General features: G+C 37.9%; 4 protein-coding genes across 5 annotated transcripts in view; 3 read left to right on the top strand and 1 right to left on the bottom strand.

Moving 5' to 3' along the window:
- The first annotated feature begins 1,625 nt into the window (after positions 1 to 1,625).
- On the top strand, positions 1,626 to 5,877 carry klhl23 (kelch-like family member 23). The gene is made up of 4 exons (XM_042000849.1): positions 1,626 to 2,225; positions 2,365 to 3,591; positions 4,585 to 4,737; positions 4,819 to 5,877. The coding sequence occupies exons 1-4, from the start codon at positions 2,219 to 2,221 to the stop codon at positions 5,127 to 5,129; spliced, it is 1,698 nt and encodes a 565-aa protein (XP_041856783.1). The 5' UTR covers positions 1,626 to 2,218; the 3' UTR covers positions 5,130 to 5,877.
- A 177-nt stretch (positions 5,878 to 6,054) lies between these two features.
- ssb (small RNA binding exonuclease protection factor La) lies at positions 6,055 to 12,226 on the top strand. The gene is made up of 12 exons (XM_042000850.1): positions 6,055 to 6,174; positions 7,315 to 7,381; positions 7,454 to 7,557; positions 8,469 to 8,643; positions 8,796 to 8,903; positions 8,994 to 9,097; positions 10,204 to 10,275; positions 10,364 to 10,406; positions 10,508 to 10,648; positions 10,730 to 10,916; positions 11,070 to 11,195; positions 11,279 to 12,226. Exons 2-12 carry the CDS (start codon positions 7,322 to 7,324, stop codon positions 11,347 to 11,349), a joined length of 1,191 nt encoding a protein of 396 aa, XP_041856784.1. The 5' UTR covers positions 6,055 to 6,174; positions 7,315 to 7,321; the 3' UTR covers positions 11,350 to 12,226.
- mettl5 (methyltransferase 5, N6-adenosine) lies at positions 11,370 to 13,544 on the bottom strand. Its single transcript, XM_042000851.1, has 7 exons — positions 13,284 to 13,544; positions 13,086 to 13,200; positions 12,800 to 12,984; positions 12,232 to 12,314; positions 11,990 to 12,041; positions 11,874 to 11,923; positions 11,370 to 11,487 (listed from the first exon to the last, which is right to left on the bottom strand). Exons 1-7 carry the CDS (start codon positions 13,381 to 13,383, stop codon positions 11,446 to 11,448), a joined length of 627 nt encoding a protein of 208 aa, XP_041856785.1. The 5' UTR covers positions 13,384 to 13,544; the 3' UTR covers positions 11,370 to 11,445.
- Positions 13,545 to 13,966: 422 nt separating this feature from the next.
- ubr3 (ubiquitin protein ligase E3 component n-recognin 3) overlaps positions 13,967 to 15,072 on the top strand; it is a 44,329-nt gene continuing 43,223 nt past the window's right edge. For both annotated transcript variants that reach the window (XM_042000848.1, XM_042000847.1), the window contains exon 1: positions 13,967 to 14,737. In XM_042000848.1, coding sequence (XP_041856782.1) covers positions 14,304 to 14,737 — 434 coding nt within the window. In that variant the 5' untranslated portion in view covers positions 13,967 to 14,303. The remainder of the gene's footprint in view (positions 14,738 to 15,072) is intronic.

The raw sequence follows: 15,072 nt of genomic DNA, 5'->3' as shown, positions 1-15,072 counted from the left end.
TTACCAAACTGTATCCCAGGCTTTCAGTGTTGGAAAAAACTATATTTTTTATTTGCATCTTGGACATTAAATAATCTGTAGAAAGAATTTAAATTTGAAATCCCAGTATCTCTCAATTAATTTAAGAGATCATGTGAGGGAGACACACCGCTATTTTTGTTGTTGGGTCACGTTATGTTACATGACTTGAGCTTGATGGGAATTTGTATGTGTATTAAAACCTTTTTTCTTAAATGTTTGTGGAATTTTAATGCATATGGCAATCAATCATATTTACTCATACAATAACCACAAGTGTAAGCATTATTTTACTTGTAAAATGCATTTATTCATTTATTATTCTCAATTACATGTCATGATGTGTGTTTTCTTTTCCTTCTGATATAGAACATTACTGATATAGAACATTGACGTTATTATTCTCCTGTTGGGTCATTGTATGTGAGGTCAGGCTGACCACTCTTTCAGATTCATGACATGGGGAAAGATGAGACTGATAGGCAGCTGATAGAAAACAGTTGTTTAGAAGATTACAGCCTGATTGGGTGAGAATGGCGCCTTTCAAATCTCCCTTTTCCTACTATCTGTTTGAAAGACTGATCTTCAGCTGCAACCAGGTTGAATAAAAACTGATGTTAATGATGCAAGAGCCAGAGTCTCTCTGGACTTCATGCGAGTTTGGACGACACTCTCAACTTGCAAGTAAAATTGTTTGTATTTTATACTTCTTCTGTAATAAATCTTCTAATTACTTTTACTCATTCAGACTCTTGGTAATTTTTCTATAACATGTTTTCATTTAGATTTTACATTTAGTTTCTCAGCTAAGCCTCTCTTTAAAAATATATTGTTTCTGAACAGACCTGCCAAAAAAAAAAATTATGTAAATTTTATTCTCAGTTTAATGTTTGACACAAAGATGTTCCAGCTGACCTCAGTCAATTTATCCAGGTTATACTGTGAAGTTAAACTTTTAATCAGGCTATAATTTAGATATTAACTAAGCTGTTCCTCTCTCTTTGATTTGTCATTATCCTTTAACAAAAAAGTAGGTGATATATTCCTGCACACATGATGGTGTAAATGAGTTATGCAATCTGGAAAATGCACTCAAAATTGTAAATTGCAAAACAACTCACTACAGAAAATTGCATCCATAACCAACACTGATTCTTATGTTAGTGAATCATTGCTGCATCCGCAGAAACATTTTACTGTTATCTCATTTGAACAGGAACTGATCAATTCACACCCATTCTTACTTATCTGGTAATCATGCTGTCTTGATCGGATGATTATTGCACAACACCAATAAATGATGCAGTGTTTTCACATCGTTTGTTTTCTCCTGCGATTTAGTTATTAAAACCAAGGGTACAGCATGTTGGGTCCATGGTGTGTTTAAACTTAGAATTGACAACAAAATGTTCTTGCTCTACCCTGTTGGCGATGAAAACATTATGTCTCGTAGATAAGGCAGGTGAGGACCTGCTCCATGTCACAACACAGTTTCACATCTAAAATAAACTCTGGCAACAAATTATCCTCCCAGGAATACAAGAAGCACTGTTTCACACAGACTTGATCTCTATCTGCCACATTAGACCTTATCATACGGATTTTTAAAAAGCATATATCGCCGAATTACTAAGCCTAGCGCATATTTAAAGTTTAATTTCTCTTCGGTTATGAGATTTTCCTGTAATGTAGAACACTACTGTTAATCCTTGTTAGGATTAGGTAAAGCCTTGGCCGCAGTAGAATACCACGTTCAGAATACCATGGCAACGACAAGACTGGGAAAAATCATGAATGGACCACTTCAGTAGCGTCTTATTCTTGTGTTGTTTTGATGGCAGCGCCGATTTGTATATGATTTGTATTCTGAGTGGATCTCCGCCTGTTAATGCGTCGTATGTGAACGCGTCACGAGACCAAATGTGGAGGTTTATATTTAGGCTGTGAGGTAAAATAGCGGTGTTGGGTGATTCCTCTGAGTGGTTGCTTGGCTTTGTCAAGGACTTGGACACTAGAGTGCAGGAGAGGAAGGAGGAGGAGGAGGGGGATGGCCGCTGTACACAAATACCAAAATAGGATCGAGCTGCCTGCGACCGTCCTGTGAGCTAAAATGAGGTTCATGTGTTTTGAAGAGGAGCGCTTAGAGGAGAAAGGACGCAGCGGAATGACAGTGTGGGAAAGCAGCAATCCATGGAAATAAATGAGAGGTGAGCCCATCTCCGTTTGAATGAGGCTTTGAATATTTAGGCTAAATGAATGGAAACGTAGGCTATAGATAACAGCCAATCCTTACCAGAATTTTCAAAAGCTTATTTGACATTGATGTGTTTTTCTTCTGCATTTCAGATATCATGTCACATATAAAACCTGAAATATATACCTATGACTTCAGTGATGGTGACCATCCTGCAAAGCTCCTGGATGCTCTCAGGCATTTCTACACCAGCGGCTTGTTTACCGACGTTACCCTGCAGTGTGAGTCAGGACAGGTGTTTCACTGCCACAAAGCCATACTGGCAGCCCGCAGCTCCTATTTCAAAGTCATGTTCACAGCTGATATGAAGGAGAGGTCCAACAGCGTCATCAAATTGACTGGGGTGGACTGCGGGGTTTTGGGTGCCCTGGTGGATTACGTGTACACCGCTCAGGTGTCCATTACTGAGAACAATGTGCAGAGCCTACTAGAGGCTGCAGACCTCCTCCAGTTCATCACAGTCAAACAAGCATGTGAGGAGTTTCTCATTCGCCACCTGGATGCCGACAACTGTCTGGGTATGCACGCTTTTGCTGAGATGCACGTGTGTCCCAGGCTGGAGAGAGAAGCCCGTAGAGTGATGCTAAGCAGGTTCACAGAGCTCATTGAGCAGGAGGAGTTCCTAGAGGTCGACCATGAGAAAGTGAGGTCAGTTCTGTCTGCTCAGAGCCACACTGTGCAGAGGGATGAAGTGCTGATAGATGCTGTAGTCAGGTGGGTTACCCATGACTTGGATAATCGTGTGCACCATGTGTCAGACTTGCTGCACTCCATCCATCTGGATCTGGATGAGATTTACTTCAGAGCTTCGTTAGAGGTGCACAGACTATACCTGATGAGCAGTGACCAGAAATTAAAATCTCTAATAGTTCAGGCTTTAAGGTCCAGCGGGAAAGAGATATCTGCAAGCCGAAAAATATCCTCCAGCATGTATATCATTGGAGGATACTATTGGCACCCTCTGTGTGAGGTTCACATCTGGGATCCTATCAGCAACACTTGGGTGCAAGGAAAGGACATGCCTGATCACGGAAGAGAGAGCTACAGTGTCAGTTTTCTTGGAGCAAACATCTATGTGACTGGTGGTTACAAGACAAACACTGTTGAGGCTTTGGACACTGTCTCAATTTATAATTGTGACTACGATGAATGGACTGAGGGCTGCCCCATGATTACAGCCAGGTACTACCACTGTTCTGTGGCTTTGCATGGCTGTATTTATGCCATTGGAGGGTACAGAGGAGGAGCTCCAGAGCAAGAGACTGAATTTTATGATCCATTAAAGAAGAGATGGTTCCCTGTGTCCAAAATGATACAAGGTATGTGTTAAAAACATTTTACTCAGGAAGTGCAGAGGTAGAGCAAAGAATATGTAGTGAAGGCAAATCCATCACACGATTCATGCAGCGAGTTTTTCTGAGAACTTAAAAGTTTTAGTTGTCTAAAGGCTGCCATTCTGAACCTCCTTTCTCCTAATGGAGAAGTTCCCGAATGGAGCATGAGGTTAGACAGTTTATCAGCTGTAACCAAGCTCAAATAGCTGAAAATATCCTTTTGTTTTCATCCAGTTCTGATTACAGGCAGGATCTTTGTGAATTCATTCATTCATTCATTCATTCATTCATTCATTCATTCATTCATTCTTTCAGTTAGTTAAAAATCCATGGGTTAGTTGTTGATCTTTGGTATATATTTTGGACAAACAACGTTAGCTTTCTTTCTGAGCTTTTAGATACGAGTGCAGTAGATGGAGTTTGCTCAGTTGCCATGGAGATTGTTCAGTTGTTATGACAACATCACAAAGAGTCTGCACTATATCACAAACCATTCAATACCAGAAGATCTCTGTCATTGCACTCTAAAGACAGGATCAATAGGGCCATGTGAGGATAGCTGAGAAAACGCCTATGTACTGATGAAGACTATATGATTCAGCTTGAAGTACTAAAACAAATTTAGTAATAGGTTTTTTCTCTTTCTCTCAGCATGTTTTGACAAAATTCAGCTCGTCATTTTGGTTTTTATCACCTCTCACCTTACTCATAATTTCCAGCATCTTCAGGCAGATGTTCCAACAAATAAAAACTCCCCAACCTTATTAGAAAGAAAGAAAGAAAGAAAGAAAGAAAGAAAGAAAGAAAGAAAGAAAGAAAGAAAGAAAGAAAGAAAATTCCACACTATTAAAACATGAAAAACTCACCTCCTCTGCACCCACAAGGTCAGAAAATCAATCAGTGCATGCTTGAGTCATCAATTTTTAGACTTTTTGACATAAGATTAAGTGACTATTATAATCTCTGTTTCCTGTGAAGGTGTGGGAAATGCAACTGCCTGTGTAATGGGAGACAAAATCTATGTGACCGGAGGCCACTATGGGTACAGAGGAAGCTGCACTTATGAGAAAATCCAGGTGTTCAGGCCAGATGTCAATGAGTGGGGTATCATTACAATAAGTCCCCATCCAGGTAAGAGAAATAAAAGAGGATATTATGGGAACTTGTATATGCTGAGTCCTGTTTTCCTAAGTTAAAACATTCTCTTTCCAGAGTATGGGCTGTGTTCTGTGTCTCTCAACAACAAGCTGTATTTGGTGGGTGGACAGACTACTGTTGCAGACTGCTACGACACAGAGAGAGATGAATGGAGGCCTATATCGGTGATGAAGGAGAGAAGGATGGAGTGTGGGGCTGTGGTAATAAATGGTTGCATTTATGTAACAGGGGGATACTCATACTCGAAAGGGACTTATCTGCAAAGCATTGAGAAATACGACCCTGAGCAGGATTCATGGGAGATAGTGGGGAGTCTTCCCAGCCCCACCAGATCGCATGGATGCGTTTGTGTTTATGGTGTCTAGTGACAAACCTTAAATAATAACATTTTGTTTATCATTTTGTATCAGATGGATGAAATGATGATTTATTCACAGTATTAACTGTACATGCAAAATATGAAGCTGCACTGGCTGCATTTCTTTAAGGAGCTATTTCCAAAACTGATGAACAAGTGTTTCATTTTAAACTCAGGGGACCTCTTGATGAGTACTGTAGTTCATTCTTTTTACCATTTTAAAACATAAGGTTGAAATTTAAAAAATGGGTACAGTTGTATTTCAGTGGAAATACAATCCTCATTTGAAATCCACTTTTATTAGTAGAGCCATATCACCAAGCTGTAACTTAATCGAATAAATCACTACACTTTGAATGTGGTTTCAGAATCTGTTACTTTCAGAGAATTTTCATCACTCTTGCTGTTAACTTTGTAGATGTCATATATTGTTTTATGGAGGGGAAGGGGGGAAGGTTGAGAATGAAAAAGTATCTGACATATCTACCTCATCTAAAACAGAATAATAAAGACACATAATTTTGGGATAAAGAATTGATTTAGTATTTCAAGAGGAAACTGTACTTAATTTAAATGAAAATAATAAAAGTGTGACGTGTTTGTTCACAATAAATTCAGAAAGAAGTTGGCACTCAAGTAGTGAAAACAGCAGAAACAAATATTGTGTTTACACTGTGACAAAACACAATACATCCTCTTCTTTGTTATGTGCACCAAGCAACAGTAAAAAAAAAAAAAAAAGATACCATTAACTTTTTGAAAAGGCACTTGTACATCCACAACAACAACAATAATAATATTAATAAAACATTTTTGATTGACAAAAATTAAGCTCTCCTGCGGTTATGTAGCATCACGCCACCTGCTGGCTGTTGACTAAATTACATATAGTTTACCCTGTAGGGTTTAGACAGCTTGGTGGTGTCGCGAATACAAGTTCTTTTTGGTCCTAGTTGTTCTCCGTAGCACGCAGTTCTACAACGTGTGAGCAGAGAAGTCAGGGCTTTTGGTTTGCAAGGCTCCAAGTGCTGCTAACACAGGCAAAACATATCGTAAGTGTTTTTTTTAGCTTTGTATATTCATATATATGCTGTATGTTCCCGCCCAATAGTTTTACGCTAATATGGTCGTTTAAAAATATTAATTCTCCGGCACTTTTCAGCGGCATGCTGCTGGTAGAGCGGAACCATGCAGTGTGGATGACTAGGTTAACTTCATGACCCCAAGTAATTAGTGGCACAATCATCACCACGCTGGAGAAAGCATGATTCTATTAGTCAGGGTAGACTGTGGGTAAAATAAATCTAAGCCGAATGGTTATCATTTTATTATTTTAAGTGTGACCGTGTAGCCGCTGAATTTAAGCTAAGCTAGCAGGTTGGTTAGATACAACTGGCTAGCAGTATCAGCAGAATGACTTCAGGATATACAAAATTTGTTCGAGGCATTGTTAGCAACTATGATGTTTTACATTAACACTACCTAAAATAAATGTTTAAATAGGTTAAGTTGCCCATGATATGTTTACCTGTTTAGAGTAATTGTAATTGCTTAACCCTGAAGCTCAATCACACAACAGTTAAAACAGGTGCTACTCATGTAAAATCAAAACTCAGTGAGACTGGGGGAAAAACAAAGTGTTGTATAGGGATGCAGATTTTTGCAGTGTGTTCAAAATACAAAAGATGAGGAGAAAAGGCTTATCTGAGTCTTTTTCTTTGTTAAACTTAATAAGACAGAGACCCATAATTATCAAATTCTTAACACCCTTAAGCTTTTTTTTTTTTAACAACTCTAAAGAGGGTTAGGACAAGTTCATAGATGAGTTAGATGGATGCTGTGAATAAATGTGAATTATTAAATGTATGTCTAAGATAACAACAGAACAATAAATTCATAGAATCATGTACATTGTTCTTCAATTATTAGAAGTTACAATGACTCTCAAATGGATGGAAATTGGAAAGTTTTTTTTCTAATTGAGAAAAGCTGCAAGACACCTGAAACCTGACAAGATATCTAGTCTAACAAGCAGATAAAGGAAATTCATACCATTTCCATGCCATGATATACAATGGAATCAATGTATTGATGCACCTTTAGTTATGGCTGTCGAAGAGGAAACTATTATTATTATTCTTTCCTAGTGATGTGGTATATGTTTCTGTTTGCATTACCTACTGTCTTCATAGAATAACCATGGCAGAAAACCAAGAAAAAATGTCTCCAGTTGAGATGAAAGTGGCACGACAAGTAGAGGTAATTGTGATTTTAAAATTCTCAGCTGTAATGTATAATTAAATTGAGCTGAAAAAATCTGTCTGCTCCTAGTATTATTTTGGGGATCACAACCTCCCAAGAGACAAGTTTCTCAAAGAACAACTGCAGCTCGATGATGGCTGGGTGACTTTGGAGACAATGCTCAAATTCAACAGGTTAGTTTTTTGCCCATTAGCCAAGTTCAAAGTATAAACTCAGTGACGTCTGCTCTATTGTTCACACAAGATAGCTATACCTGGCCATTGTGTGATCTCAACACTGTTTTGGAATCAACAATAACATGAAAGGAGGGCACAAGTGATGCAACTGATTTAGCCAGAGTCCTGCGTACGAAGCATATTATATTAAGAAGCATTTTAAATTATGCTTCTTGTATTCTTTTTTTTTTTAACTTGCTTCTTGTATTCTGTGAAACACTTTGGATCACCCTGTCATTGAATTGTGTTATACAAATAAACTTACCTTGCCTATTGCTGCAGGTCCTCATAGCAGCAGATTTACCTTTGAGTTTTGATTTGAGGCCTTGCTGCATAATATTTCCACTTTCATCTTTCTATGTCCACTTGTTGTTTAAAGACAGCTGAAAATATCTAAAGAGAATACTTTATAAAAAAGCAATCAACATACAATTTGAAAATTTAACTACAGCAAATTGATGAATGAATGAAAGATATGATATGAAATAATCATAGTTCATTCACTCTGTATGATACCATTTTATTTATTTCTGATTTATTGTAGACATTGGAAGATGCTGTGCATACATGATTACATCAGACACTGAAGATTTAATATAATTTATAAATAAAAAGAATTCAGTCAGCTATTGTCCATTAAGGACTGTGGGAAGTGATGAATAAGTTAATAATGAGCTCTTCGTTACTGTTAGGTGGGACATGAGTGTGGCATCATTGTCTGGATGAAACACTTCAAACACCCTCAGTAACAGCAAAAGACTAGAAAAGTCCCTCACTTTGCACTGTATTGTGCTGACAGATGCATTTCTATAAACAAGCGATATGTGTTGCTCTTGAGGTTTGTTGAAAAAACTGTTTTCTCTTTGTAGACTGAAGTCTTTAACTACAGACAGCAGCGTCATTGTTGCAGCTCTCCAGAAATCAAAGACAGGCCTATTGGAGCTCAGTGAAGACAAGACTAAAATCAGGAGGTCTCCAGACAAACCCTTACCAGAACAGGATGATGAATACAAAGACGCACTAAAACACAGATCTGTGTACATTGTAAGTGTGAATGCATACTCATTCACAATGCTTAAATATTCATTGTTGTGCCTGCATTTGTCAGTTCCACTCAAACAATATACATAAAAATGCCAAGAAATATCCATGGCATTTGCTCACATATACTCATGACATATTTTTTCCCCATCTAGAAAGGTTTTCCTCTTGAAACAACTCTTGATGAGATTCAGGAGTGGCTGAATGGGAAAGGCAACATAGAAAACGTTCAGATGAGGAGAAACCTGCAAAGGCAATTCAAGGTAAACAGTAAATATTCAGCAGCTGTGTTCAATTTAGTTAATTTAAGGAAATTTATAAAAATATCTTTTCTGCAACTTCTACCTCTACAGGGGTCAGTGTTTGTCTGTTTTGACACCGAAGGGTCATCTAAGCAGTTCTTAGAACGTTCAGACATAAAATCATTCAAAGATAACGAGATGCTCGTGTTACCAAGGTAAGCTTTATACATAACAGCATGTTTACATAATCTGTGCAGCCTCAGATTAAAATGAAACTGATGAGAGAAAAAACAAGTTTCATTTAATTTTTATTGGCTTCAGAACCAGATCAAGGTTATTTGTAAATTAGTTGAACTTCCTATTTTAGGCCATGTTCACACACACATGGGTATTTTGACATACAAATTCAGTTTTGGGCACTTAAAATGAACTTTTAGCTAAATGTTATGCAGGATGAAGCTTTTTGGTTAAACCGATTGTGCCGTGTAGGTGTTGACAAGATGACCAGCATTTTTGACACACAACATTACATTGTGTCCGACCACCTTAAGTCACAATATGCATTAACTTGTTTATATGGCAATGGCAGTCCTCCCAAGATTTTGCTGGCATTATTCTCAACTTTTTACACGTTTGCATATAATTGGGGCGGCAGTGACTCTGTGGTGGTAGAGCAGGTTGTCTAAAAACTGAAAGATGGGTTGTTTGAGTCCTGCTTCATCATAGTACATGTCTTAGTCAATCTATTATGTCCTTGGGCATGACACTTTACCCACCTTGTTTCTGGTATTGGTACGAATAAATGTTCAGTGGTCGCTGGAGAGGCTGTTGGTGCAGATTGGCTTCCCATTTTTTTGGTCTTGTAAAAATCCTGATGGACCAACATAGCTTCAGAGGCTAAAATCACCAACCTTTGTTTTATCATGTTACTGACAGTGTTGTAATCATATTTTTTATTTATGTATTTATTTATTTTTACTAGGTAAACTTTTGAGAAAAAAATACTTGCTTTGCAAAACACCCCATGTTGGTGTGAATGTACCTTCATGAATAGTAGCATCAACAGTACTGTGGGAAGCTGATGACTGAGCAGTTGTTTGCTGCTTTTTTTGTATAAATTTAAGTAATAGTGGTGAAGGTAAAAAAAAAACAAAACTTTGATATTGTACCATTTCATTTAGAAAAACAATGTTCCAGAGGTTCCTCCTGCAGTATTATATTACATCAGATTTACATTGAGGTTTTTTTTTTTTTATTAATAAAGGGTCTTACAAGCCACTGGATCTCTTTTTAAATGATAATTCAGTTTGTTTTCTTTTAGGGAAGATTACCATGCAAAGAAAGTTGAAGAGAGAAAACAGTTCAAAGCAGAGACTAAAGCAAAAGCTAAACAGTGAGTATACAAGATGAAGATTTTTATTTTATTTATGTATATTTTAAGACCAATGACTGATCTTCCTCTTCCCAAAAATATTATTCAGGGAAAAAGAACAGCAGCAGAAACAAGTAGAAGAAAAAGAAATGGTAAGATCCACCCCCTTTCCTCATTTTCAAATTTGAAATTTGTTGTTGGGTTAGGCTCTTTACATACAGAATGTGGGCTTAATAGTGATTTGCCATTGCAGGGTCTCCTCTTGGATGAACAGACTGGTTGTCTATTAAAGTTTTCTGGAGAACTTGAAGATGTTTCAAGGGAGGACTTTCATGAACTGTTCTCAGGGCATGGAAAGATAAAGTGGGTTGACTTCACAAGAGGGGCCAAGGAGGTAGGTTAACTTTCTACGAATGAAACTATCAAGGTTAAGGTGAAGAAATATTGTTAAAATAAATTGATTTCTATCCCTAAGGGCACCCTGCTTTTTGATGGAAGTGCAAAAGAAGCCTTTGAAAAAGCCAAAGCGGCAAATGATGGCGAACTGAAAATCAAGGACAACAGTGTTACCTGGCAGCTGCTTGAGGGAGATGAAGAGAAAGAGATGCTGAAGAAGATCATTGAAGCTCAGCAAGAATCGTACAGCAGGTCCAAAGGAAGAGGTAAATTCTGTCTTAAAGCGTTTGTGTTTAATCTTTTAATTTTTTAATGCATGCCATGTTTTTGATATATTAAAATAAAAATTTCTATAGAGTATTCTATACCTTGAATGAGCAAATTAGTATTTAGTACTGACGGCTTGTCTGTCTTATAAGGTGGAAGAGGAAGATCAGGTGGCAGAGGAAGAGGAGGGCGAAGGGGAAGAGGTGGCAGAGATCATGGAAGAACTCAGTACCAAGGAAAAAAGACTAAATTTGATAGTGATGATGAAGAAGATGAGGGTAAGTTTTGTGCAACTCTGACTGAGATTATCATTTACATGCAACCATCTGCAACATTTGTAACCTGTGTGCTTTTCTTGCAGCACCAAAGAGAGAACTCAAAGGTGGTGATGGTCCTCCTGCGAAAGTTGCCAAAACTGAAAATGGATCTTAATAATGAGGTTAAACTCAACATTTTTCTTGAGTAAAAAAACATTTATTACAAATGACAAAAATGCAGAGGCATCTTATATCCATTCCAGTGAGAGCTTCAGGCTTTGGAGAATCGTAGGAAGTCCACCTGGATGTCAACCTAGAGAAGAAACATTTGCAAAGCTAGGATTCAGTTTTTGGCCTTTTAAGTCCTTTATATGTTGTGCCTCTCACATTATTTGTGTACCAATATCTCCCCTTAAAGATATTTTAATTTTAGCACATCAAATACAATCCTGCTTTTGACGGTAATTTAATTTCAAAGAATTTTAGTTAATTTTTTGCTTGTTTTGTAAGACTTGTGTGATATCTAGAATCTGTGTGCCAATGGTTTTTCTTTTTAGATTTCCTACACTGAGTGATGAGAATGTGCTTGGCTCTTTTTTTTATGTTTGCATACGTGATAGCAAATAAAATGTTTATAAAAACAAAAGATCGTGTTTGAATCTAATGGATACCATGTTATCTCACATCTGTTGGGCTTACCGATTTCTTTTTGTGGAACTTGTAAGATGCTGGCAAGTCATATCGTAGTTCTGTAAAGGAAGCATTTTATCAGTGTTTAAATATCACTGTAGAAAAGACATTTGCATTTTACTGACCTGCAATGACTTCCATTTTTACACCCCAGTCATTGGCTTTCTTCTGTATGTGCTGTAAATGGATAAGAAACCATTTTAGCCTTCATATCAAACATGTCAGGTACATAAGTTAGGATTTGACTGGGATGAAAAAAAAGTACTTGCTTGTCACTAAAGTTATTTAGTCAGCATTGGCCAACTTGATTTTATTGTTTTTAAAGCAAATAAACCAGTGCTGTCAGTGCCTGAACTGCTGAACTTACCTCTCGTGTTGATGTCTTATGAAGTGAGTATACAGCTATATTTGCCATTGTTAAAGCAGTGCGGAGGAACTTCATGTCCATGCCTTGAAATATAAAAAGCACACTTTTAATTCAATATCCCATTCTACATAGGTATTTAATTGAACAACCTGGACATGTGTATTTCCCTTTGTCCTCTAAACTTCTGAAGTAAATTTAAAATTGCATGTTCTAATTTTATTTAAAACGAACTGTAGCGTATGGAAAATTGGCAGATGTTGATTGCCTTTAATGCGTGCACTCACACACAATAAAGTGCACATATATACATAAGATAAAACCAAAAAAAAAAAAAGACTTTGAACACTTTCCCATTTAATCCACTGGGGAAATGTGTAAACATTTGACTGGTGCTACTAAATATATATAAATAAATAAATAAATATATATAAATAAGTATGACTTGCTTCAGTTAATTTATTTGATCCCCCTGATGCAAATTGGCTTTATTTTTGGACCTCTAAGCTGCAATGCTTTTGGATCATTTGCATACTGTGGTAGGAAATAAACATGCACATCATATATTCACCTTGGTTGTGTTTTGTTCCAAATGGTGGATTCATTATAACAGTATCAAACTTTTTGGCATACACTTCTGCCTCCAGGCAACACAAGTCACACTGGACCAAATCCACGTTAGCGAGCTCCACTTCTTCAGCATTTCTTCTGAATATTTCCAGCGCGTCGTCGTCAATGTCGAAGCCTGTGCAAAAACTGAAGAGACGATGACAAAGGTAGAAAATGTCAGAAAGTAACAGCTGCAACCGATGGCTTATCAGTTTTAAACACTATAAACAACTGGTTGAATCTCTCACCCAGCGTCAAGCATCGCAGCCCCGATGCTTAGGATTCCACAACCACATCCAAGATCTGCCACCATTTTACCTTCGATGTCGTTAAACGTACTATGGATTGTGTAAAGCATACATGCTGTGGAAAATAACACAAAGTTTGATAGTAAAATCTGAGATTTCAAGTTTAAAATACTCAGGTGTTCGCATGATAACGTTTACCTGCAATATGAGGACTGGTTGGATACTGCTCTAGAAGTATTTTAGGTTTTTCAAACGTGTCCAGTTGCTGTAAACAGCTTTCTAATTCTTTGAGCTTCATGAGAGTATCCCGTGTCAAATTTTCGGTATGCTACTTAAATATAATTTACATTAAATCAACGTGAGTTAGCTTGGAACGCAACCCATTCGAGCTACCTAATGACGACTTCCGTAACATTGCGCGCATCAACCAAAGCAGTCCGATACTGAACAGTTGAGCAATGTTCCTCGCTGATTAGTTTAAATTGTAATTTAAATTTAAAATTGTATTTTAATTAATTTTTTTTATCGCAAACCGTCTTAAATTGTAATGTAAAAAAATTATACACCATAAAAATAAACGTATGGACCCAGCTAAATGACCCCCCTCCTAAATAAATAAATAAACAAATAAATAAAATCAAACTGAAGCGTAGCAAAGGGGAATTATTTAATCTCCTGTTGATAAACAACAACGTATGAATTTGGACCTTTTCAATGTAAACACACCCAAAAAAGTAACATAAATAAATATATAAATAAATAAATAACGGTACGCATTCTCTGTGGCGTCTTAAAACGCCTCTGCAAATTCACAAAACAAGACTGGGTGGTGGCAAAATCTCGCATTAACAATGCCTCCCTACACTTAGGCCCAGCACTGACAACAGCCCAGGGAAGGTAGGACGTTGCCTAGAAACACTCAAACAAAACAGGACCTAAATGGCTGTGTAAAAACAAAGCAATTGGTGGTTAAACGAACTCACTGACTGGTTCAGATCAAAAGGAGCGATACTAGGCTCCTTCTGAGGGGAGGGGAGGGGAGGGTAAAAAAGACTGATTGACTGACAAGACTCATTCTGTCGGTCACCAGGCGTAATTTCCTCGAGGACATTCGACGGCCCGTTGGTTACAACGACGTAACAAGCTGTATCGCGAGAAGGACCGAGAACATGGAAACAAGACAACAAAAATAAATTTGTGGACAACAAGCCAGAGTGCATGATGGCGGCGTCTCAGCTGCGCCGGGACAAGAGAGCTACTGCCGCCCACTTGAAAGCAGACTTAAACCGGACTGACAATAGTTCTGGGCTCCGACAGCTTCAGGAGCTACTCGACGCTGTGCTTAATCCCGAAAAACCAGCGACAGACACAGAAGCTCTCGACTGGTGTAAATGTCTGATTGCAGGAGGCGAATGTTTCGAGGAGTTCTGCAAAACGGTTCGCTCCTATGACAACGCGACTCTGTGCGGCTTGGTTTGGACGGCTAATTTCGTGGCATATCGATGCCGGACCTGTGGCATTTCTCCGTGCATGTCCCTGTGTGCTGAGTGTTTTAATAACGGAGACCACACGGGCCATGACTTCAACATGTTCAGGAGCCAGGCTGGTGGGGCCTGTGATTGTGGAGACAGTAATGTCATGCGAGACAGTGGGTAAGTCCAAGTTAGCTGCTTGCTAAGCTGGCTATGCTAACTAGCTAACAGGTATCGATTTGACAGGTGCTAGTAAGAAGTGGGTGATGAAAATTCTGACTCAGCGATGTCTGTGTCCGTTTTTGTACAATTCTGTTTGAATGGTGCTTTCAAAGTTTTGACTTAAACGACAACAAGTATTATGATTTTCCCGTCTTTTATTTATAGAAAACATTGGACAAGGCAGCTCTTCACAGCACAGAGTAATTTAGCTGTGTCAAATATATCCGAATTAGTCAAGTAAGCATCAACAGGTTCATATTTATTACGTATTAATTACGGCTCAGATATGGGTT

This window comes from Melanotaenia boesemani, chromosome 12 (assembly GCF_017639745.1).
Source record: "Melanotaenia boesemani isolate fMelBoe1 chromosome 12, fMelBoe1.pri, whole genome shotgun sequence".
Classification (NCBI taxonomy): Eukaryota; Metazoa; Chordata; class Actinopteri; order Atheriniformes; family Melanotaeniidae; genus Melanotaenia; species Melanotaenia boesemani.
This window is presented reverse-complemented; position numbering and strand designations above follow the sequence as displayed.

Bases quoted from the DNA above. Each gene is read 5' to 3' on its own strand.
- klhl23 (XM_042000849.1), top strand. The intron at 3,592-4,584 runs GTATGTGTTAAA...TTTCCTGTGAAG, and splicing joins TGTGTCCAAAATGATACAAG to GTGTGGGAAATGCAACTGCC. The intron at 4,738-4,818 runs GTAAGAGAAATA...TTCTCTTTCCAG, and splicing joins TACAATAAGTCCCCATCCAG to AGTATGGGCTGTGTTCTGTG.
- ssb (XM_042000850.1), top strand. From the start codon at position 7,322: ATGGCAGAAAACCAAGAAAAAATGTCTCCAGTTGAGATGAAAGTGGCA. The intron at 7,558-8,468 runs GTTAGTTTTTTG...TTCTCTTTGTAG, and splicing joins ACAATGCTCAAATTCAACAG to ACTGAAGTCTTTAACTACAG. The intron at 9,098-10,203 runs GTAAGCTTTATA...GTTTTCTTTTAG, and splicing joins GAGATGCTCGTGTTACCAAG to GGAAGATTACCATGCAAAGA.
- mettl5 (XM_042000851.1), bottom strand. From the start codon at position 13,383: ATGAAGCTCAAAGAATTAGAAAGCTGTTTACAGCAACTGGACACGTTT. The intron at 13,201-13,283 runs GTAAACGTTATC...TATTTTCCACAG, and splicing joins AACCAGTCCTCATATTGCAG to CATGTATGCTTTACACAATC. The intron at 12,315-12,799 runs GTGAATATATGA...TTATATTTCAAG, and splicing joins TGGAACAAAACACAACCAAG to GCATGGACATGAAGTTCCTC.